Source organism: Pteropus vampyrus, unplaced genomic scaffold (assembly GCF_000151845.1).
Source record: "Pteropus vampyrus isolate Shadow unplaced genomic scaffold, Pvam_2.0 Scaffold486, whole genome shotgun sequence".
Classification (NCBI taxonomy): domain Eukaryota; kingdom Metazoa; phylum Chordata; class Mammalia; order Chiroptera; family Pteropodidae; genus Pteropus; species Pteropus vampyrus.
This window is the reverse complement of record NW_011889267.1, coordinates 1,330,531-1,355,417: the sequence shown is the minus strand read 5'-3', so window position 1 is coordinate 1,355,417 and position 24,887 is coordinate 1,330,531. Positions and strand designations below refer to the sequence as shown.

General features: G+C 50.5%; 1 protein-coding gene across 1 annotated transcript; it reads left to right on the top strand.

The window, feature by feature from the left end:
* The first annotated feature begins 11,623 nt into the window (after positions 1-11,623).
* TBX21 (T-box 21) lies at positions 11,624-22,283 on the top strand. The gene is made up of 6 exons (XM_011382701.2): positions 11,624-12,359; positions 19,102-19,256; positions 19,630-19,751; positions 20,258-20,416; positions 20,566-20,627; positions 20,889-22,283. The coding sequence occupies exons 1-6, from the start codon at positions 11,869-11,871 to the stop codon at positions 21,505-21,507; spliced, it is 1,608 nt and encodes a 535-aa protein (XP_011381003.1). The 5' UTR covers positions 11,624-11,868; the 3' UTR covers positions 21,508-22,283.
* Positions 22,284-24,887: the final 2,604 nt, after the last annotated feature.

Below are 24,887 nucleotides of genomic sequence, written 5' to 3'. Positions count from 1 at the left end.
ATCCTTCTCAGAGTCAGGAAGAGAGAATTCAAGTGGTCATGAGTTCATGGTAGAAGTGGGATGGGTAAGAAAGGCTTTCTTTTTTCTTCTGGATATTAAAAGCTCTTGGCCCCTTTTCCTACCTCCTCTTTCATGTGCATCAGTGGTAGCCAGCACCAAGGGAGGAGGTCCCATGCCCTCATTTCGATGTTACCTAAAGTGGGGTAAGAGCATCTTTTAGAAGATTTTGCCATTTCTATTGATTTGTAACATCTCAAAGGAAGAAATGCGCTTGCCATGCAAAAACACATCAAGACAAGTCTCCAGTCCCCTTCCCCCACGCCACCATCCAGCGTAGAGAATGCTGGAAGTGCTCAGCTATGCCTGAACATCCTAGCTGCCTCCCGTTCTCTCTGGGCTTAGAAAATGAGCCCCGTCTGGGGGGCAGAAGGATGGGTCTGACCCCAGCTCAGTTTTCCCTTTTGGTAACTATCGCTAAGCCTCGATTTTCCCTTCCTGAGATGAAAGACTTAGATTCTTGCAGCGCTGACCTTTCGAGGATCTGTGATGCTAGTCAAGAAAGAGAAAAAGCAGCCATTCCCTGCCCCCTCCTTCTGTATGTACACCACTCACCACGTTCTTGCTCCCAATGTCCGGCTGCCCCCATTTCTGCCCTTCGCTTTCTTTCTGACTGTCCACTGTCTCAGTTTCTCTCTCTCTCCTGCTTTCATTCTCTGTCTCTCCATCTTTCTTTCTGTTTCATCTCCCTCATTCTCCCCACCTTGCCCTCACACTGGGGGTGGGCAATGTGAGTTCTTCAGATTGCTGACTCGGGTCTCTCTCACCAACCCCTGCCCAGGATTCAATTTCCCCACAGAGGGAGACCCTCCCCAAACCCGCCTGTCTTCATCTAGGGTCTGGAAGTTGGGTGCTGATGTCTAGGATTCACATCTCTTTGAGTCTTTGAGCAGGTGGGAAGGTTGAGGATCTGCACCACCTGTGACCTGCCCCAACCAGCCTAGGGCTAGGGGGTCCCCTGGTGGGAGGAAGAGGAGGCAGTTCTTTGAGATGAGAAGTAAGTGCCTGCCCCCTCATTGATTGCTGAATCCCCCGATCTTCTGGGAGTCCCATAGCGGGGCGGGGAGTGGGGCGGGGGGCGGGGGGCGCGGAGGAAAGGCGGCGCTTCTGGGGGCGGGGGGCGGGGGGCGCGGAGGAAAGGCGGCGCTTCTTCTCACTTACAGAGGAAGGGTGTCTGTTTAATGTCCCAGGATACAAGGTGGAGAGCTAGGTACCAACCAGACTTGTGATTCTGGGCGGGATGGAGAGCGCATATGGACAAGGAACATATGAAGAACATGTGTGTGGAAAAAAATGTATGTCACACCAGAGCCATGGCACCTCCCCTTTTCAACCCCACCCCCACCTTTGGGGGTTGGGGCACCCACCCAATACCAATCATACACGCGTATTAAGCACCCGCGCGCGCGCGCGCGCACACACACACACACACACACACCATGCTCTCGCTCTAGCGCACACATCGGAGGAGCCAAAAGAGCGGGACTGGGGAGCTGGGCTGAAAGCAGAGAGGGGGTGGGACAGGAAGGCAGGGTAGCCCCACCCCCAGCCTGTGCCCCATGCCCACCCTCCGCCTCCCGGTAGCTGGCGAGGTCTCTGCCCCCTTGACTTTTCCCAGCTTCGAAGAAATGCCTCCCTTTAGGGGAAAGCGAGAGATTGTGAGGGGAAGCAGGGGAAGCACTGACTCGGGCAGGGGCATGAGCCTGATTTTCCAGTCTGGGGCGGGGTGGAGGGAGATGGCACTGGGGACGCCCAGGCGATGAGGCCTGACTCAGAGCCAGAACCACAGAGCTCCTCTGCTGTATTGTCGTCGGGGAACAAGAAGCCACCAGGTTTATAAGAAACTGCGATTAATCTCTGTCCCCTTTCACCTCTCTGCAAAGGATCAAGGTTAGACTCTGGAAGAACTTACGGCCCAGCAAGGAAGGCACTCTGCCTCAGATTATCTTTTTGGAATTTTCCCCTGGGTTTGTTAATGAAGGATGGCAGGTTCAGGAGTTTTAGATCTTGAGAAGAGTCTGGAGCCAGAGGATGGGGCCCTTGATTTCTCTTTATAAGATGTCAAAGAAAACCTCATCCTCACTCCTAGCTTAGAACAGGAGCTTTTAAGTCCTACATGGTGTCCCAAGAGCTACTGCTGAGGCTGCAATAGGGGCACACAGCGGTCCCCAGAATCATAGGCAGTTGGGTTGGCATGGAGAGGGGTGGGGCAGCCAGCAGACCCAACTGGCTCTGCTGCCCACCTCTTGGCCACTGGCTCACAGGTCCCAAGCTGTGAAGCAAGAGGGACAGGTGTGCAGTTTCTATTAGCTGAAGGTGTGATGAACCTGGAAGTGGGCAGAGATGGGGAGGCAGCACTGCCTGGCAGGACGCATGCCCAGTGGGGTCCTCCTCCTATTTCTAAGAGCTGCGCAGGCCCCCTCCCCACTCAGACAGAAACACCTAACAGCTTGGATGTGTGGCAGTGGGTCAAGTTGCCAGGGCAGGGAGTTCAGAGAAGTGAGAAATGCTGCTGCCACTGACCCCCGCACCTGGAAACCAGGACTCTTGTTTTTTTTCCCCGCCTGGACCATTTTCCTCCACTGCTGCCATGCTGTGTATCTGAGCTGGTCCCTGTCCCTTTCCATTCTTCAGTCCTGCTTCTCATCCCTCCTGCCCCATAAGTGGAGTGGGATTTGTTGAGTAATGAGGTTCAATTCTGCAGGGCCATCAGGAAAAAAAGGACTGACTTTTCAGAGTACTGGGGAATGCTCGCTAGGTGACCTGGGGAAGACTTAGGGTCTTGCATTTATTTCTCCAGAAGAAGGGGAAGGACTCTGAGCTGGAATTGGATCTGGTAGGACATCTTGGGATAAAAGTAACTAAACATTAGTTTCCTCATCTGTAAAATGAGAAGAACAAGACTCTCCTCATTGTAGGTAGGGTCGTGGGAAGGCATAGTGCAAGCATAAGGGCTCAGCACTGGGTCACCAGCTGCGTGACCTTGACAAGTTACTTATCTTTCGATATCTCAGTTTCTTTGTCTATAAAACAGAGACAATGACCCCTTCACAGTACACCTCAAAGCATTGTATCAAAGCATTGTAAAGTCTAATGAAATCAAGGCAATGAATTGTCTGGGGAAGATGGGAGTGGGGTAATCAGGAAGAACTCAGGTTTTTCCAGTTGCCAAACTCATTGAGAGTCCAGGATGAGACAAAGTACAAGCTGGACTTGACAATATGTCCAGAATATCGGGAGCCTGGGAACCCTGGTATATAGCCTATTCCTGGGGCTCTGAGCCTTGGGTGGTGAGCCCAGGTGTGTGTGTGTGTGCGCGCGCGCGTGCATGTGTGTGATACAAAGAGCATGGGTTCAGTATCTTGATTCCCAGCCACTGGTCTAGTTGCTAAGGACTTGCCTGACCATAGCCACCCACACAATATGTCATATTCTGGTGCCAGTGATTGGAAAGAAATGGGGGCGGGCATGTGGAGAGAGACTGTGATGGGCAGCCACACCAGCTTCATGCCCCCTGTGGCTGGAGACATGGGTCCAGAGGCTGTCTCAGGGCCCTGCACGGAGTGCCAGCTGCCCATGGCCCTGGTGGAAGGAGGTTGGCAGGACGCCTTGTGACACTTCCTGGGTAATTGAGGAGGGTGGGCAGCAGACAACAGGCTCCCGGGGAAATCTCATACTTGCGTGTCAGAGCAGATCTGTGTCTGGGGTGGTAAGTGGGGTTAAACTCAAGGTCAGACCTAGCCAATCTATTCCCATGCCAACATGGCCTTGGGTGTCCTCTATTGCAGAGGCTTGGACCCGGGTGCCCACTCAGCTAGAGATAGCACTGCTATTGCGTGGTTTGTCCCTCTGCTCTGGGTGCGTTTGACTGCCTGCTTTCTGACTGTGTCTGAAATTTATGAGGATCGGAGCACAGTATGTGGCCTAGCCTCCCTTCCACTCACGAATTGCAGGGTTCAGGGATCTCAGACAAGGAAATGGGGTTGAGTTGCAGAATGAGGAGCTGTGGGAAGATGCTGAAAGAACTTCCCAACCTTAAGTGGATGAGGTGAGAGGTAGCTCTAAACTGCTTACATAGAGGGGACCGTACCAGGTGCCTCAGAGTTCTGTACAATCCAGACAGTCACTTAGACTCCATTTGATGTCCTGGAGGTCATCAGCCTGCCCCATGCTCCTAGATCTCATACCTCATTCCTCCTTACTCTCTGCCTTATACCTTTCCCAGGTTGCTATTATGTTTCATGACAGGAGTTGAGGAGGCAAATGGGAGAAGGAGGGAAAAGAAATCTTTGAGAACGAGCAGGAGGGTGGACCCCAAGCAGGATGCGGAGTTGGCAAGTTGTCAGAGGGGATGCAGTGGTAGGCGAATTTGTTTAGTTGGGTAGGAGGTGTAGGATAAGATGGCAAGCTACCTTTGTAGCAAGAAGACCTGAGGCCAGAAGGTGCGAAGGACTTCCAGAGGAGGCGATCGTCCTTGTTTCTGGAATAGAATTATGTACATATTGTGGGTGGGGTGGGGTAGACAGAAGAAGAGCTGCATCTTCCTGCCTTTGAGCAGGAAGATGGTGCAACAGGAAGGCCAGAAGGTGGACTGCAGGTAGAATTCCAAAGTGTCCCCATAAGGCAGGGCTGAGGGAGACAGAAAGCCAGCTGCTGGGCCTACAGCCTTCCTGTCCCCACTCCTGGCTCACCCGCCCCCTGCAAACACTCCTCATCTCCCCCACCCCATTTTGGCCCACAGCCCTGGGGAAGCTACATGGCATTCTCACCACAGACCCAGTGCCGGCTGCGGCTTCTTCCCTCTGACCTATTTTTTAATCATCTGATGGGATTTTCACCCCCCTACACACACCAAAGCCCTGGCCCCCTGGGCCCGTCAGCTCCACCGAGTGTCAAAACTGCCCCTGTCACTTTGCGTTGGTTTCTCAGTCCAGCCAGCCCCTCCCCCAGGGCCTGAGAGTGATGGCTAATTACCCAGCTGCTGAGCCCCCACCCCCACCCTGCCCCTTCACCCCCAGCCCCAACAGAGGGGGCCCAAGACCGCTGGGAGGAGAATCTGGGGCCTCCTCACCCTCCCGCCTCGTGGTCGGAAGTCCTTCCTGCTATCCAACCTCCATTCTTTCCTCTGTCCTGCCCCAGGCAGAGGATGTTGGTACTAGAAGGGACTTTGGGAGATTCCTCCAGGGACAGACAAGGTCAAGGTCAGCCAGTCTCCTGCCCCGGGTTTGGAGAGGTCTTCCACCACCCTCTAACCCCCGCTCTCCCATAGAATTCTAGAGGATGATGTCTGCCAACTGTCTTATTTTACAGAGCATAAAACTAAGGCACAGAGAGGGAAAGTGCCTAGCCCAGGGTCATCAGGGGCTAGAGTTGGAGTCAAAATCAGAACCAAGAGCTCCCTATCTGACTTTCCATTTGCTTCTGGGCCCCCATTTGACGTCTGTTTGCATTTCTATGCATCTCTGCCCCACCCCTGACGGATGTGTTCCCTGTCCTCTCCTTTCCCTCTTTCCCTGGCCCACTGGCCTGGCGGAGCTTCGTCCTGGCATTTCAGGGCTGTCTAACTTGCTTCAGGAACCACTTAGGAATAGGATTTGTCCCTTCATCTCTTCCCCCCACTATTGCCTGTGTCCCCTTTCTCCCTCCCTCTTTCATCCAGTCCTGGTCCAGCCCATAATTCTGTCCCCATCTCATCCCCATCCTATAGTGTTAACCAGATGGACAAGCCAAAGGGCCTCAGGCCAGAGGCAGACAGGCCCAGGGCGGACTCACAGATGGAGGCCCAGTTCCAGATGGAAGACAGACAGACATGCAGCAGGCACATTGAGACCTGGAGAGACCTGAAGATGACAGAGATAGAGACATGGAGATACAGAGACATAAGCTAACTCAGATTCCCAGAGAAAGTGGATGGACAGACGCGGAGAAGTGGGCGCAGAACCTACACTCAGGACAGGCAGGCAGAGATTTTACAAACCCCAAAGATGGAGGTAGATATAAAGAAGGTATACTGTGACACAGGCAGAAACACAGGGACCCTGAGAAACTCAGAATCAGACACACATAGCAGAGAAACACAAAGACTCAGAAGTCCTGAAAGTCTAATAGAGTCACGGGGCAAACAGGGAAACATGTGGCTCACAGGAAGCCAGCAGAGGGCCTTGGAGAGAGATGGGGCAGAGCAGAGGCTGTTTTGCTGTCCTGTGGCCAAAGGTCAGTGGGGTGGCCTTACATGGGAGGCCTGGTCTGGCAGAGCCTGACTGTGCCAGGGCGTTGTGCTGCCTCCAAGAACACAGGATAGAGAGCAGAGAGGAGCCTGGCTGTGAAAGGGTTAACCCCTGGGCCTGTATCCCACTCAGCTCTTCTTCTCCCCTCCCCAGCTCCCTTTACCCAAAGCCCGGGGTATTCCTCCCCAGCCCCCACTCCTGGTAACCGGACTCTGCTTCCTGCCTGAGATTAAGGGCCTGTCTACTGAGATTTCCCAGGAAGCGGGGCGGGGACAAAGCCTCTCCCCAGGGCCTCCCTGAAGCCCTTGGGCTTGCCCATCCCTAACCGGGCATGCCACATGATCAAGTACCCAACATCTAACCTTGCTTCAAGAGGGTGCAGGAATCCTGGCCTGGGAGCACAGTGGGGGTTGGGTTCTGCGTGCCGTGGGTGTGTGTGGTGTGTGAGCCTTGTGTGAAGAGCTGGGGCAGGGGTGAGAGAGGTTAGAGACCAGAGAAAGAGGATCCGAGTTAGGTACCCACCGAGGGAGAAGGACTGAAATGCAGAAGGACCCAGGCATGGCCTGGAGCCAAAGGGTAAGGGCTGCCCACGCTTGAGGGGTGTGTGGGATGGAGAAGGGTGATCCAGCCTGGGGGAGAGAACCCAGAGCCCTTGACCTTGGGATGAGCCCACACTGACCACCTGGTGCTGGGTGCTGGGGACTCGGAACTCCTGCAGCTGTCATGGGGGGAGGAGATTCTACAGGTGCCTGTCACTCCCCTTCTGCCCTCCCTGGCTGTTAATCCGATGGTTCCGGCCATGCTCTCTGAAGGACTGGCAGTCTGGACCCAGAGGGGGAGGGAGTTCAGGGTGAGCCAGGCGGATGCCCCAGGACCCTCAGAGAGACTGGATGTGGGACAAGAGAAGGCAGTGCGGATCGCCGGGATGTGTCTAGCATGGCTCTGTGTAGGGTGTGTGTGCGCACACTTGGATCAGCACAAGCTGGTGTGTTGCTGAGTCCATACCTGAGGGGCAAATGGGCTGAGAACTCCAGCTCTTGGCGTCACCTTGCTAGGAGCTCTTGGTGGGCAAGGGCTATACCTAATTTATCTCTGTGATCCCAAAGTCCACAGGGTCTGGCCCATCCTAGCCCTCAGCACATGAGTCTCCAGGAATGGTATATTAGGTGTCAGGAGGGGAAGCTAGTCCTTTCTGAGGCGGAGTCTTACAAACAGGTTCTCTTTTGGCCCAAGGCCCTTAGTAGAGGCTGGAGGCTGGATTTGAAGGATCCTTTGTGGGGACTAATAGATGCTAGAGGGAGAAATGGGAAGATGCAGGCAGCTTAGAGGAGAGGAAAGAAGAGACAGTGTAGCATAGCCTGTCCCTCTGCTCTGCTCCTGCCACGGGGCAGAACCCCTCAGCCCTTACCCTACCTCACACTTCACTTGAGACACAGTTTGTCTTGGCAGAAGGTCTATTAGCTGCTTTTACTGACCAGGAAACCAGAGATGTTAAGGTACTCGAACAGGCCACACAGCCAGTGAGGGTTGGAATTGGGTTTTGAAGCCCGCCCGCCCCTCACCCTTTTCGCCTCTGCTCCAGCCTCAGTATCCACAGGACCCACAGGTATCTGCCTCTGTAGAGCTGCCTCTCACTGGCTCAACCCCCTCTCTTCTTCCCCTCTTGCCTGGCTGATACTTTCTCACTGAGTCACGTTCTGGGTTTCTGACTTTGTGGTCCCTGTTCCTCTCTATCGCTATATTTCTCTTTGAGAAATGCAGCCCAGGACGCTCGCTGTGCTCTCGTTCCTTTTCTGCCTCATCCGCAATACGCCGCACCACCTCTTTCGCTCATCTACCCTCTCACAGCCTCTTGGACTGTGCCCAGCAGGGTAGAGGGCAGAAATCCTGGGTGCTGGTGCTCTTAAGCTCTGAGTCTCCACTAACAACCGTCGCCTCACTGACTCCCCTGCATACTTGCCTCTCAGCCCTCCCACACCATGCAGTATGAGCCCTTTCAAGAGCCTTTCTGGGTCCCCGGGGGAGCTCAGCACTCCACACATTTTAAGGAGAGGACCCAGGTGGCCATTAGATTCTGGGGTAAGGAATTGTCTGATCCTGGAGCTTCAATAAGAAAGTCTTCTCGATGCCTGTAGCAGCCTTCCTTAGACATTAAACCTTCATCACCACACCGAAGAGCGCACAGCAAGCAAGGTCAGGGTACACTGACTTTCTTATGATGGGACATGACTTGGAGGTAGAAGAGCAAAGTGGGAGGGGGCCTGAGAGTAGAATGTGTGGATTCCTGGGGTCCAGCATCATCTGGAGGAGTCCTTCTTAAAGGCACAGATTCTGGGCACCTGCCACAGGCCTGGGGATCAGAATCTCTAGAGGCTGGTCCCAAGAATCCACATTGTAACAGCTTCCAGGCGCAGTCTGCAGCCCACAGACAGGTGTGGCAATGCTCTGTGACATCATTTTGAGTCTTGATGAAAAACGACTTGAAAAGAAGCCTTAAATACACGCAGAGAACAACAGGGTGAAGAAAACCAGTGTCCAGGCTGGTGAGTTAGGGGCAAATTTCTGTTTTCCAAATGCTCTCCTGACTATTTATGTGTTATTATTCTTCCTCAAGATAGGAAGGCAAACACTCTTGTAGAAAGAGCACTGGATCAGGAATCAAGATACCAGGGCTCCGGCCTGGCTCTGCCGAGAATACAGTGTGTGTTGGGTAAATCATTCGGTTTCCCATATTTACTACCCGCCTGTCTCATTATATCTGATGGTTGTTGCAGACCGTGGCCATCCCATCCTGGACACACACCCTGTGCTTCTTCGCTCCTGCACCTCTAGGGCCAGCCTTCTGGATGCTCAGCGGGTTGATGGCATGAGAGAGGGGCTGGGACGGACTATGATAGGGAAGCGAGGGGATCCCAGCGGGCCTCATCTCCTGCTCCCCCTTTCCACCTCTCCAGGCCTGGGGCCTGGGAAGAGGTGAGGTGGCAAGAGGAGGAGGTGTCACTGCCAGGGTTCTTCTTCTCACCCAAGCTGGCAGAGGGGCGGGAACTGGCAGTGGTGACACCAGGGCCACTCAGCCCCCGCTTTTCACAAGCACTTTCTTTTTTGGGTGGAAGAAATTAGAAGGAGGGGGTGAGGAACCTGGGGTTGATGAGCCAGGCTATAAGACCCTCTAACAGCCTATTAGGTTATAGAGAGACTGCCCTCAGCCACCCTCTTCCCCCAGGGACATGTCCCCAGATTCACTTGCTTCTGAGATTCCTAATCCCTTCTGCCCCAGAAAGCTGTGTGGGAACTCTGGGTCATCCTGTTCAGAGGCAGGGGGATGGATCACTTGACTTGAGGATTCATTTGGAAAAGAGGAGGGGGTGAATGAGGGAGGAACAATATTCCATTTGGCCTTCCATAGTCAAGCACTTAGCAAAAATGCACCTCTGAAGAGGCGTTAGCATTCAACGGTCTCATGTCTCCTGGGGGGAATCAGTCATTCAGGGAAGTCTTACTGCAATCTTGGATGTTTTCCAAAAAGTAGCCTAGGATCCCAAGGTCACCCTCTCTTTCAAGCAAGGCTGCCCCACTTGGAACAGCAGGTAGAAACGTCCACCTTCCTTAGGGCATGGGGAAATGGTGGGTAAAGGAGTGGGAGGAAGCCTGTCCCCACTTCTGGTGCTGGGGTGAATCTGATCTTCCTCCTCAGGGGATGTGCTGATTCTCTCTCTCCCCACCCTCCCTAGGTCATGCCTGCCCCCTGGGGTCCTCAGCTTCTCCTTTGCCTGCCAACCTGCCTCTCAGTTCAGCTCTAGTTGGGAGCAGAGAGTCCCCGTGGACCCCTAAGGGTGAAACCCTGTTGGGCTGGGACAGAGATGTAGAGATGGGGCAGCCCCCAGGGGAGAATTGAGGAGGGCTGGGGAGGTAGGGGAGAGGAGAGGTTAGCCTTTAGCAGGTGAAAGTATTTTTCAAAACACTCTTTAAAAATGTAAATCTTTATCTGTATATTGACATGCAAAAAATTCCATGACACCTTGTTGAGTGAAAAAGAAAAATACATTACAAAGCAGCATGCATGGTCTTTACATAAAATTATGTGTTTGTGTGTGTATGTACATAAAAGAGAGACAGAGAGGCCGTGTACATGGGGGGACGTCTGGAGGGGTGTTTATTGAAATTTTAATTCTAAATTTGGGGCGATTTTTTTTTTTTTTTTTTTTTTTTTTTTTTTTTTTTTTTACTGCTTAAGTTTTCTAGATGGATATGTTTCATCTTATACACAGGAAAACTCCCAATGATGTTATTTTAAATTCGGGGGAAAGGATTGTTTTCATCATAAAGGGAATATAAGTACCTTAGTCAATAGAAAAGGACAATTAGAGACAGAAAAGCTCACGCGGTCCTATCACCCCAGCAGCCCCTTCAGAACATGTGGTGGGTTTCATTCCTGTCAGCTCGCTGTAAATCTGTTCAAAGCAGCTTTTCCATTCAGGTATAAGAATAGATTGGAAGGTGCTGCGTAGGTCCCCTTTCTCATTTAAGGCTCACAGCCCCTCTGGAAAGTAGATCAGTTTCCCGTCTGTCTACAGATGAGACACCTGAGGCTGATTTTCAGGCAAGAGAAGTGACTTGCCCAGGTCACACTCACCTGAGTGACAGGCGGAGCCATTCCTGAGACTCTGAGCACTGGCAGCCCAGTGCTACTTCCAGTGTCCCCCCTACCGTGCCCAGATGGAGGAACTTTTGTGGATCTGGCCCAGCCCCAGGCCTTCCAAGCCCAAGGCTGTTGCAGATGCAGTCCCTTTCAGGGGACTTGTCCTGCCAGTTCACCAGGCTCCAGGTCTGTCCTGGGCCGGGAGGGACAAGATGCATCCCGCATAGCCCACCTGGGCCTCTGGCCTGGAGAAAGAACACGAACACTTCAGGTAAAGTTATTTAGCACAGAACCTGGGCACACAGTGGCACCCATGAATATCTGTTGAATGTTCCTGGTCCGAAGTGCCTCTGAGTCTGAGAGTGCTGCGAGAAGGCCCGTTGAGTCTCATCCAGGCCATCACCGAGGGCTTCCCGTAGGAGGGGGTCTTTGAGCTGAGCCTTCAAAGGTGGGTAGAATTTCTACCAGGGTCCAGAGAAGAGAAACAGGCCGGCGTTTCAAATGGTGGGGTTGACTCCCAGAAGGCAAAGTCTTCAAGCCCGAACTACAAGGCGCGCGGGAACTCGCTCGTCTACACGGTGGGGGCCCTCCAGTCCTCGCCGCCCGCCTAGAATTTACCAAGTATTTAGCTACGAGGGGGCGGGGTGAGGCGGGGCGGGGCCGAGGTGGCGGGTGTGTGTGGAGATCCGGAGAGCTTCATAAAGCCACAGCAAAGGCGCGCCGCGACGCTAGTGACAGCGGTTCTCTGGAGAGGGAGCCTGGGAGCTGCCGCGCGCCCGCCAAACGCGGGCGCAGGACCCAGGCGTCCGATCCCGGGCGCCGGTGGGGCCCCCGCCCCCAGGGTCCTCTCCCCGGTCCCACCCGCGCAATCCCCTCCCCTCTGGGCCGCCCCCGCGCGGACGGGCCGGTCCTCGACGGCTGCGGAAGGGTGCCCGCCCGCCCCGGATGGGCATCGTGGAGCAGGACTGCAGAGACATGCTGACGGGCACCGAGCCGATGCCGGCAAGTGACGAGGGCCGGGCGCCCGGCGCCGACCCGCAGAACCGCTACTTCTACCCGGAGCCAGGAGTGCAGGACGCGGCCGAGCGTCGCGGGGGCGCCAGCCTGGGGGCGCCCTACGCCGGGGGCGCCCTGGTGCCCGCCCCGCCGGGCCGATTCCTCGGAGCCTACGCCTACCCGCCCCGGCCCCAGGCCGCCGGCTTCCCCGGGCCGGGCGAGCCCTTCCCACCGACGCCGGGCGCCGAGGGCTACCAGCCTGGGGACGGCTACGGGGCCCCGGACCCGCGCGCCGGGCTCTACCCGGGGCCGCGCGAGGACTATGCGCTGCCTGCGGGGCTGGAGGTGTCGGGGAAGCTGAGAGTCGCTCTCAACAACCACCTGTTGTGGTCCAAGTTCAATCAGCACCAGACGGAGATGATCATCACCAAGCAGGGACGGTGAGTGAGACGCGCGCCGCAGCGCCAGCCGGCTCGCCGAGGTCCCGCCCGCCCGGAACTCGGACGCGCGTTTTCTCTCTTTTTTTTTCATTTCTGTCTAGACATTGCTAGTGACTCCGTGTCCCTCACTGTTTGGGTTTAGGCTTGGGGCGGGGGGGAAAGAGGGGCTGGTAGTGAGGACAGGAAAGTTCTGGGGGTTGTTTACTCGCGGGAGAATACACCAAACAGGCTGAACTCAAAGGGAGATGGATGAGAGTGGGTGCAATGAAATTATTTCGGTTTAGGGAAACAGTGTCTATGGGTTCACCCGGGATTAGTGTGTGCCCCGCTCTCTGCCTGAGTGGGGGTCGCAGCGGACAGACGGGGAGCCAGTGTTGCTGGGTCTGACAGGGCAGCAGGGCACCTCTGAGCCCCTGTGTGTGGGGAAATGGAGAGAAGGGCAGGGTCTTGCAGTGCAGGGCATACGAACCCAACCCTCATCCTGGGGAGGGGGTACCCACTTCTCCTAGCCCTTTTGCTGTTATTGCTCAACAGTCAGCTTTGGGAGGGGTAGTAAGACTGGGATTTGGTGACATGGAGACACAGTCGCCAAGTTTCCTTTCCGGTAGTACTTCGAGATCATATGTCTGGGGTGTGTGTGTGTGTGTGTGTGTACGTGCGTGTGTTGGGGGGTGGTGAAATATGTGGGGGCCACAGATCCCTTCCAGACACAGGCCCCTGCCAGAGAGTACAAATATCTATGGGCCCAAGCAGATAAAGCTAAAGGTGACTTGCAGCTGGCAGCCGGTCCTGCACTCTGCATCCTTTGAGGGCTGCCCGCTGAAAGCCTGTCCACATCCCTGTGCAGATATTCACTGGTCCAGCCTGAGGAACCCATAGCTCCATGGCTCAGGGTCCCCTGGACTCAGTACATGCAGGGTAGGGTTTGGGCCTGAGTGTGCTGCTGCTTCCGGAGACAGCCTCCTGTGTGGGGAAAGAAAGAGAAACTCGTGACTTGTGTGGTATTTGTTTAGTAAGCAACACTGATCAGGTCCTGCTTGTGTCTGGCATGTGAGAGGGTGCACGCACTCTTCCAAGCGGGGGCTTGTGTGGCCGGAGACCAGCAAGGACTTGTGTGTAGAAGGGCTGTATCATCAGTGGACCTAGGAAGTTTTGAAGATTGTATACTAAGTGTGGGGTTTGGGGAGAAGGGGAGAGGCCATACTGGGCCTGGGGGTTGGCGTTCAATTTGGGCATTGCTAGAGCATTCTTCTCTCCTGATGATTTCTGTAGGGTGTCCTGGAATCGAGGGGCCTGTCTACCAACCACGATGAGTTTCAAGTTGCTAAACTGTTCCTCTTTCTGTGGGATGGACCCAGGAAAATTGGCATTTTCTTTTATGGCACGACCTTCATCTTCTAAGCCTTCTGATAATTCCTCTTCGCTCCCCTAACCCCTCTGGGTACACCCAGGGAACAGCCCAGGTTTCTAGTCACGTCGGGTCTGAATTGGAGGGGACCCTGAAGATCCTGTCCAGTTTCCTCCCTGCACAGACAGCAAAACGGGCCCAGATACAGTAAGAGACACTTCTGAGGTTACACAGCACACTCATCACTGGCAGAACTGGCACCAGAACCCAGATGGTATCTGCTTGGATTTCTTTCTCTGGCTCTGCATGACCAGGAGTAAAAACAGCCACCCACACTGTCCGAAGGCTTTGATGCGTTCAGAGTGCTTTCACTTCCATTATTTTACTGTGTGCTGGGTAGGCCAAGCGGTCTCCCCATTATACAGCTGAGGGCACTGAGGCGCAGGGATAGCTTGCAGCTTATATTCGGTCATACAGACATCTGAATTTGGGCCTCCACCCTGTTGCGTGGTCAGGAAGCCTCCCTCCCTGGGGCCTGGCCCAGGATTCCCCACAGCCTGCCGCCAGGCCCTGGCCCCTCCAGTCTCAAGCGATGGGGTGGATGAAACCTCAGCCAGAACTTCAGGGATCTGGTGGGTCCTGGGTCTTCCCGAAGGCTGTTTAGGGAAGTATCTCAGGGGACACGTCTCTGAGTGTGCATCCCCATCTCTACCCCTACGGCCTCCTTCTTTCATTTATTTCTTCTTCTCTTTTCCTTCCTTCATTCCTGCTGAATAAGTTTCTCTCGACAAGTTTTGTTGTCTCTTTTTCGTATCCATACACTTATTTTCTTTTATTATGAAAAATTCTGGTACGGTTGACCCTTGAACAACATGGGTTTGAACTGCTCGGGTCCGCTTACACGCCGATTTTTTTCAATAAATACTGTAAAAGTATTTTCTCTTTCTTTCGATTTTCTTATTATAGGAATACAGTATATAATACATATAAACATACAAAATACGTGTTAATCGACTACTTATGTTATCGGTAAGGCTTCTGGTCAACGGTAGGCTATTAGTCGTTAAGTTTTGGGGGAGTCAAAAATCATACGTGGATTTTTCCACTGCACGGGGGTCTGTGCCCCTAACTTCCGTTTGTTCAAGGGTCAACTGTGTATGCAAAAGTGAAGAGAAAAATGTAATGGACCTCCCTCTACCCATACAGCTTCGACAGCTGTCAGCACCGTTCCAATCTTGTTTCTTCTTTATTCTCACTCACTTCACGCCCACTCCTCTGATCTGGAACTATATTAGTGATCGTGTAAAGAATTAGTAAGTAAATCCTAGACACAATATTAGTTCATCCTTAAATATTTCTCCATGTACTTCTAAAAATGGCTTTTTAAGAATAAACACAATACCCTTAGGAAACCTGAAAAGACATTCCTAAATATTGTCAAATTTCCCTAATTGTTTCATAAGTGTGTGTGTGCGTGTGTGTGTGTGTGTGTGTGTGCGTGTGTGTGTGTGTGTGTGTTTACAATCCTCATGCTTTCCATCCATCCTGAGGGACTGCTTCAGACACTCTGGGGTCCCTGTTGGAAGGAGGCAGTGGCCCCTCATCATTTCCTTTGATGCCTCCCCTCGGATCAGGCCTCAGGACTCCATGGTGAGGTGGAAGGGGCAGAGGACATACTACCCCCAGTTCAGTCCCACCAGCCCCAAATCACCCTGTATCTGAGTTTGGGCTCCAATGATCTGGGAAATTAATGGCCATTTTCTTCCACTACTGGCTTCTGAGAAGCAAGACTTGGGCTCGGAGAACAGCTCCCTTTCTGCCCTCCTGCTTTGGAAGGCTAGCCTGTCTCTCCGTGGGTTCCAGTGACCTGTCAGTCATTGCCACATCACCCACAGCCTTCTTCCTTTTTGAAAAATCCTTCCAGCCCAGGCCTACCCACAGCCGCATAGCCTTTCTTTCGTCTTGGGCTGACTCACTTGCTTCCAGATCCTTTCTCTCCCACCCACCCTACCCCTCAATATGGACAAGCAACACAGTCACATTCTCCTTCATAGGCAGAAATGAGGTGGGAAGCAGGCGTATGATCCCCGGTCCAGAGATTGATCCAGGAACCTCAGATGGGGCTAGGAAGGGAGATTGAGGACAAAATGATGGCCTGGCTAACCGGAGACTTTGGTGTTCAAGTTAGTGTGTTTGTAGAGATTTGGGGTGCCTGATAGTGCCCACCGCAGACTTGTGTTGTGTTTCTGTGCGGCACTATACATCTGCTATGAATGTGTTGGCAAGCGTATAATAGTTGACGGTAGACATTCTGAGTAGAGGAAGAGAGAGGCCGATGTCTGTGGGTGTGTGGGTGTGCATTAATTGCTGGCAATCCCCACTTTTCTGGGTGTGATTAGTTGATTATTATAATTAAGATAACTTTGGGTAGGTCTGTTGTTAAGTAGTTCAATTTGCATTTGTGTATGTATATGTGAAGTGAGGGGTTGGGAAAACAATTTCGATCCCACATGATCCTCCTTCACTGGCCTTGCAGCCATGGTGGTTTTCCCTTTTCTACATTCCCAAGTCCAAGAACTTTGTAGATTTTTCAAAAATATGTTTAGCTTTAAGCTTGCTTTATTTGGGGCTGACTGGCTTCATTTTTCTTGAGGCAAGTGAAAACACCTTTGCTTTCTGTTCAGCCATTTGCTAGTGGTCGTCTGATTTCTATTAAGTGGGTCTGAGGTTGGTGGGAGGAGAAGACTCTTGGATGGCCCAGTGCATTTTGTATTTTGATAGGTACAAGGCATAGCTGGAGAAACCTTCTAAAAGGTACCAATTTACACATCCACGTATACACACCGGCGGTATACGAGAGAACCCATTTTCCCACAGGCTCATCAGCATTAGACATTTGCCAATTTTGAAACATTTTGCCAATATGACTGACAAAAACCATCTCCTTTTAATTTGTACTTAATGGCGGTGAATTGGAGCATGTCAGAATTGTTTAGGATGGGGGAGGCGTAGACGACCCTGCAAATTATTTCAAGGCAGGATGGTCCTTAGGGGCAGCAGAGCAATTTGGGGTCTTGGACCCTGTCCTGTCCTCGGAGAGCAGAATGGTTAGTGGTCTTTTTTGGGAGGTGGGGCTCAGTTTGGCACCAGACCCATTTTCACTCCCTGTTCCTTCCCAGCAAAGTATCATGTAAATCAGAGACTATTTTGGGATTCCAGCTGGTGATGATTCTAGACTTCTAAGGTGAAATTGTGACCTCCCTTCTCCTCTCCCTTTTGCCCATCTTCTTCCTGTGTGGCCTCCATTTTCCTCTGCTAGTGATAAGCAAGATGCAGGGATGGAGACCACACAGCCTGTGCTTCGTGGTCAGGAGACCTTGGCTCTGCTCTCTCACCAAACCTCTCCAAGTCTCATTTTCTTTAAGTGTAAAATTGAAAATAACATTTTATATCTCAAAGGACTAGTTTAATGAACCGGCTGCTGCATAAATAAAGGCTTGATGAATATTTCCTTCTCTTCCTTTATTCTACTAGTTTGTCTAGGAACTGGTGACAATATAGGAAACGTGTGAGTGACCTGACCACTGTCATAGAATGCATTGGTGATAGAAGTGGGCTGAACATATTCTCCCACCCTCGATTGCTCAAGGCCTCATTTCTAAACTTCGATTTCTCAAGTTGACCGACCTGCCAAGCCCCTGGGACCCAGAGCCTGGAACCAGAACTCCGGACTCTTTCTCAGAGTCCTTCAGCCTGGCTAGAGGGCTTTGACAGCTCTGGGACTGGGAGACGGTGGGACAGGGGTGGGATGGGAGAGAGGGTGAGCTGAGTTTCACATCTTCGAACTTCTTAATACGTAGTTAGAGGAAAGATGGACAGGAGTTATCTCCATTTATGGGTGAAGAAACTGAGGTTTGGTTTGGCAATTAATTTATTCAAGGTCACAAGACCAGTAAGTCTCTTGCTCTCAGCCTGGGAGCGTCTGAAGAAGACAAGAATGGGATGGCGCTCTGCTGGGAGACCACCCCAAGATTATTAAGGGTGTTTCTCTGGGCCTCTCCCGGTACTAAGATCCACCCAATAGCGTTCCTAGGCCCCTGAAACTTTTCCTCCTCCAGGTTTCCTGACTCACGGACTAGTGCCTTTCTTCCCATCCTACAAGACTTCTCATCCTACAAGGAGGAAGGGAGAAGCATGCGGGAATGAAAAGTAATTCTGATGATGGTTGACTCTGTCTTCCTGAAAACTCTGCTCTTCCTGCTTGGGTTAGAAGAGAAAGGCTATGCCATTGGAGATGGTTATGGTGTTGGTGATGGTAGAGACGGTGGTTGTCGTGATGGTGGTGATGGAGATGCTGATTGTAGTGATGGTGGAGGGGATGATGTTAGTGATGGTGACACAGAGGTGAGGTTGTGGTGATGGTGATGATGGGGGTGTGATGGTGGATGTGTTGGTTGTATCGATAGTGGTGATGGTGGGGGTGATGGTTGTAGGGATCGTGGTGATGGGGGTAGTGATGGCGGAGGAAGTGGAGATGGTTGTGGTTTGGGAGTGCTTCTTTCTTTGAATGTATTACTCTGGCACAATAATGCAGGCTCCCAACCCCAACTTCTTCCACTTTGAGTGTGAAGACTGTGCTTGATAGAGTCCTCTTTTAGGTGGATAGGAAAGTCCACCTAGGGCTTTAGCTACTTCTCTAAAGACCCAGGCCTGTGGCAGGCCATCTATAGACATCAAGCCCAGGAGGATAGGGCAAGGAGACCCTGTGGATGGGTGCCATGGGGCTAGGAGTGTGTGAGCACTGTGAGAGCCATAGTGGAGAGGATGAGGACCTACTAGGAACTATCTGTGGGGGGCTGGCTTGTGGCTTTGCTCCCCACTAGGAAACAAAGTAGAGTTAGAGACAGTGGTGTGCAGTGAATGTCTAGCAACAGACCCTCTGAAAGAAGAACATTTTTAAAAGCCCTGATGCATAGCTTTTGCCGATTTCTGTAGTACCACTACTATGATGGCTGATTTCAAGCTACCCACGTGATATTACTGAACGCAGAGTTGGGAAGAGTCATGTAGTCATGCACATTATCTAGTATTTCCACATACAGATAAAATAGATGTAAATAACCTCAAGAGCAGAGGTAATAGGAAAATGTAGTAAAAGAACTGAGAAGTGATGATGTCTGTATTTATTACCTTGGTTTATAATATAATGTATTTCACGGTAAGTTTATATAATTTAATTTTTAAACAACTGGCTGGCAAACTTCTTAGCATTTCCAGTTGGCTCTCGTGAGAGATGGAGGCCGGCTCCAGCACACCACTGATGACCTTTACGCAAGAGGTGTCTGAGGGGTTGGGGGCTGTCAGCTATTTGGTGGATCTCTCTGTTCTCCCCAGGAGGATGTTCCCATTCTTGTCATTTACTGTGGCTGGGCTGGAGCCCACCAGCCATTACCAGATGTTCGTGGACGTGGTCTTGGTGGACCAGCACCACTGGCGTTATCAAAGTGGCAAGTGGGTGCAGTGTGGCAAGGCTGAGGGCAGCATGCCAGGTATGTGCCCCCCCGGTAGGATGGGCACTTTTTCTCCAAGACTGGGCGCCCCCTGGTGGATCCAGGAGGAACACTTAAGCCCCTTCCCCCAGAATTTAGGATTTAATTCCTCATCCCACCCCACCCTGCCCTATCCCCTCCTACTTATCTTTTCTGTTCCATTTGTCATCTCTCTTCTACTTTACTCTGCCCACACCTCTGCCCATACCTCCCTCTGCCCACACCCCTCTCTGCCCAAACTTCCTTTTGCCCTGCCTTGTCCCCGCCACCCCCCATCCTTTTTGACATCCCTCTCAGAAAAGGCAAAGAAGACTCACATCACTGGGGGTCTGGTCCCAGGGGGCTGCATGCCAAAGAGGTTAACTGTCCACAGGAAACCGCCTATACGTCCATCCAGATTCCCCCAACACTGGAGCCCACTGGATGCGCCAGGAAGTTTCATTTGGAAAATTAAAGCTCACGAATAACAAGGGGGCCTCCAACAATGCTACTCAGGTGGGACTCTGCCCCCCCGCCCCCACCCCCACTCCCTGATCCAGAGGGGGTCCTGCGGGCTGATGCTCTTCTGTAGGAGTCACTTTTCTTTCTCTTTGACACTTTTTCCCCACCCACTTTGGGAGGACAGATGAGGTGGGAGGAAGCTGAATCTCAGGGTAGACAGGACATCACAGGCCAAGCTAGACTGGAGATTCCTCTCTGTCCCCAAATCCTGGGCTGCCATTGTTTGTGTACCATGCTGGGCATAGATTCAAAACCCAGTGGTCTCAGGAATGGATGCCTTGAAAACTCCTGTTTGTGCTTGGTCACAATGGACACCTAGGGTAGGAAATGGGGCAAAAGGGTAGAACCGGTGCCCCAAAGGGGCTGGGGACTGGAGTTGGAAGGCCTAGGAGAAGTTGCATGGTGGCATGGCAGGGGAATGGACACGAAGACCTCAGGGTGGGGAGATCCTTCAAACTCCCTCCTCCCCACCCCCAAAACCTTCTTGCTCTCTCTTTCAGATGATTGTGCTCCAGTCCCTCCATAAGTATCAGCCTCGACTGCACATTGTTGAGGTGAATGATGGAGAGCCAGAGGCGGCTTGCAACTCTTCCAACACGCATATCTTTACTTTTCAAGAAACCCAGTTTATTGCTGTGACCGCCTACCAGAATGCCGAGGTGAGGGCTGCCCTGGCAGCATGTGTGGGCCTGACCCTGGGTTGGAGAGGCCTGGGGGCGTGGAGCCTCCAGTCTCCATTGGAAGGGTTTTTGGAAGTTTCCTAGCCCCAGTTTCAAGACTCACGTCATTCTGTTTCCCCTCTCTCTAGATTACTCAGCTGAAAATTGATAATAACCCTTTTGCCAAAGGATTCCGAGAGAACTTTGAGTCGTAAGTGCCACTGGTTTCAACTCACCTTTGCAGAGGCCTACTCTTGGTCTCTCCTCAGACAGGGACACATCAGACATGTGCTCAGCACATTTCCCTAGCTGGCCCTGAGGATGGGAGAGGGTGGGATGAGGGATAGAGGGCGGTGGGCCAGGGGAGGAGAGTCTGGGGAGGGTTGTGCAACAGGTAGGCTCATAGGTGATTGGTTTTGCTCCTGATCTCTGTCTTCTTGCCGCCTTTTTCAAATTTTTTTTTTTTTTTTAGAATGTATGCAGCTGTTGACACCAGTGTCCCCTCCCCGCCTGGACCCAACTGTCAATTGCTTGGGGGAGACCACTACTCTTCTCTCCTACCCAACCAATATCCAGTTCCCAGCCGTTTCTACCCTGACCTTCCTGGCCAGGCCAAGGATGTGGTTCCCCAGCCTTATTGGCTGGGGGCTCCCCGGGACCACAGCTACGAGGCCGAGTTTCGAGCAGTCAGCATGAAGCCTGCATTCCTGCCCTCAGCCCCTGGGCCCACCATGTCCTACTACCGAAGCCAAGAGGTCTTGGCGCCTGGAAGTGGCTGGCCTGTGGCCCCCCAGTACCCTCCCAAGATGGGCCCAGCCAACTGGTTCCGCCCCATGCGGACTCTGCCCATGGAACCTGGTCCTGGTGCTTCAGAAGGGCGAGGACCAGAGGACCAAGGCTCTCCCTCCATGTGGACTGAGATCACCCCCATCCGGCCAGAGTCCTGTGACTCAGGACTGGGCGAAGGAGACTCCAAGAGGAGGCGTGTGTCTCCTTATCAGTCCAGTGGTGACAGCTCCTCTCCTGCTGGGGCCCCGTCTCCTTTTGATAAGGAAACTGAAGGCCAGTTTTATAACTATTTTCCCAATTGAGCAGATGATGTGGTGAAAGGAACAGAAACAGTGTTATTAAGTTGGAAGACGCCAGCTGCTGTAGGCAAGAGACTCAGGACTGAGCAGTCTCCAGCTTCCTCTGTCCCTTCTCCTTTTGTAGTTGGTTGGGAAAGAGATTCTGGGGTTCACTGGCTGCTTCCTGGTTCACAGTCAAACCTGAGAGGAGTGTCCCTTCCCCTTCCTGTGCCCTAACTACAGTCATTTACCTGGTGCTGCTTCTGGCTGTGGGTGCCCAGCTGGAGAAGAGAAAAGAGAACAAGAAGGTCTTGGACACAAAGGAGCGTCCTCTCTTCTGCAGGGGTGGGTGGGGAGTTCAGGTAGAGAAGGCCGGACACTGGAGACTCAACTCTCTTCCTCTGTAGAGGAACTTTCAGCATTTTTGTTTGCGTGTGTGTGTTAATCCCTGATCTGAAAATAAAGATATGTGGATTTTAAAGCAGTTAGCCAGCCAGGGTCAGGGATTGGACTCAGGTGGCTTTGAGCAGCTGGCCTGGTCCCCACCTGCTTAGAAACTGTGGGGTCCTGAGGGAGGGACTGGAAATGGGGGCATGGTGCACGTCTCAAGAAGCAAAGTCTTCGGGAGTTGGTTATGTGTGTGCGCGTGCTTTTTTCTTTTTTTAAATATTTTTTCGGAACGGGGTGGCTATTTATTGTACAGAGAGTGGTGTCTGGATATATATCTTTTGTCTTCATCACTTTCTGAAAATAAACATGAAACTATTGAGTGTGTCCTGCTTTGGTGCCTGGATGAGGGACATGGGGACTTCACTGGCAATTTCAAGTGTACCAAAGCTGTTCTTTGGCTCTTGAACAGAACCTGAAGTTTTGAAGAACCTGTACCTACTGGAAACCTGAAGTGGCTTCATTCAGGGGATAAATTGAGTTAGAGCAAGAACATATGTCTTACCTTCAGCGCTCAGATTGATGGCCGGATGCCACCTCATAAGGAGTCTTGAGACAGAGAACCATCCCTCTGCCTGAGTATGCACCTTCACCTGTGGAGGAGGAATGTGAGGCAAGGCCAGGGGACAGGGCTGGGCTGGGAGTGGAGGCTCTAAGGGGAAGGATGGCCTTGATTTCTCTTTGCATGTCTAGCAGCTCTGGTTCTCAAACTTCATCTTAGAGTTGATGAAGGATTCATGAAACTGCTGTTTTTGTAGGTCAAGAAAAGCCAAGTCTTGACAATTTCATATGATTAAACCTAATACACGTGAAGGGTTTAGAACCGTGCTTGATAAACAGTAAGCACTCAGTGCGTGCAAACTACTGTTGTTATTACTATAATTCTGTTCCTCTTTATACATAGCTGAATTGTGTTTAATAGATGCTTCTTTTAAAGAATTTAAGCTATGCAGCAAAGTATAAAAACAGCAATAAATTACCTCAAATCATAGCACCCATCAATAATTATCATTAACATTATATGGTTAGATAGAAATACTTTTATAAAATTGGAATCATGTTAAAAATGCTTTTTCTTAAAATTCAACGCTATTGAATTTTAGTTAACAGAATTTATAACAACAACAAAAAACCAAGAACAACAAAGAAAACCAAACTTGACACAGACAAACCATCAAAACCCCCCAAACTCTCAAATGAATGAAGGGAATTGCTGAACTCAAGATCGATTTTTCTTCACAATAACAAACATTTCCCGAAAGAGTCTGCTAAAGTTAAGAAAAGGACCTTATGGGAAACGTTCAGAGATTGGAGTTGCCGCGTTGGCCTCAGCCCAGTCCAGGTGTTCCCTGTTCTAACAAGGGGACATCCTTATGGGCTTTGAGGTGTTCTCCCAATTCTATTTGGAGCTGGGAAAACTTCACTTCTGTCACAGTTCATATCTCATCTTTTACTGGTCTATGTCCAGAGGCTCTTCTCATCACCATTTAATCAGAAGAACGAAAAGATGAGGAGACATCTTTGGTTCCATCCTCTTCATATCTGAGAGCTCGGAATTTTGTACATGACATCGGGAGTTCTGCCACATTGTACTCTGTGAGTGCAGATTATTCTTTCTCCCACTCCACCTTTTGGCTGTCACGCTCCGGAGTTAACAGTGTTAAGCTGAGCCTGTTTCCTTTCTTGGGGTACTGTTACTGATAATTACAATACTCTTCTTCCCTACCGTTTTTAAATGGGTTTTGTTCATTTCATCAGATATGAGGTGAAGGAAGCTGTGATGGAGTCATACTTCATCTTTTCCAGAAGTCCGGCGGCATATGTTTTTGAAACTGTGTCATAAAGAGTTATTATTATTGTTTCTTCCTTGACTGAATGTACATTTTACTGATATATATATATATATAAAACCAAATATATATGAATATATTATATATGACATAGATGTATATATATATATATATATATACACACAGTCTTTAGTTAATGTAATGTATTTTATCTTAAATTTTTACCTTAAATATTTTATGGTCTGGCATTAATATTCAAATATGTGCTTTGTTTTTATTTAAATTAATCTGATAAATTTTCTCACATTTAGTTGACAGTGTCTGAGTTTCATTTTTGTTGTAGTTATGTCTTTGTCAAGCAGCAAACTAATGGACTTAGAAACACATTTGGAGACTAAAATTGTTTTCTATTTATAAATATAATGATGATTCATTAATCCACCACACAACTCAAAAACTAAAACACTAATAATATCATAGCTAGTTATATATTATCCCATCCCATCTCTTACCTTTCTTTTATAGATAACTAGCATCCTGAATTATGTGTTTATCTTTTTCTGTCTTTTAAAATTATGTGTCAACACTTTATATATCTAATTATTGCATTATTTCGTTTTTGTTTTTTTGAACTTTATAAAAAGTATATATATGTGTGTATATATGTATATTTATATTATCTTTCTATGCAAGAATGTGGAATGCTTCTTTATTTAGTTAGGTCATCCTTATGGTCCTTCAGTAAAGTTTTGCAATTTATAGGTATAGGTCTTGTATGTATTTTATTACATTTATTCTTAGGTATTTTTTTCTGTAAAAAGATAATTAAAAAATATATTTCTAATTGTTTGTTACTAGTCTATAGAATCACAATTGATTTTTGTATGCTGATCATAAGATCCAGCCACCTTGCTAAACTCTCATTATTTTTCAGTAATTTGTTGTAAATTCATTATTTTCTCTATGACTAGTCAGATCATTTAAAATAACTTCAAATAATGGCAGTTTTATTTTTTCCTTTCAAATCATTATGCTTCTATTTTCTTCTTATTATCTTATTATGCTGGTCAGAACTTCAAATGCTAGCTTCTTGCCTTTTTGCGGGTGATTTTCCCCTATTCATGCCATTTTTCCCTTATAATGGTTTGGCATTTCTGTAATCTATTT

Excerpts from the sequence above, each read along its gene's own strand:
- TBX21 (XM_011382701.2), top strand. The coding sequence starts at position 11,869 with ATGGGCATCGTGGAGCAGGACTGCAGAGACATGCTGACGGGCACCGAG. Across the intron at positions 12,360-19,101 it reads ATCATCACCAAGCAGGGACG|GAGGATGTTCCCATTCTTGT; the intron begins GTGAGTGAGACG and ends TGTTCTCCCCAG. Across the intron at positions 19,257-19,629 it reads GGCTGAGGGCAGCATGCCAG|GAAACCGCCTATACGTCCAT; the intron begins GTATGTGCCCCC and ends AACTGTCCACAG.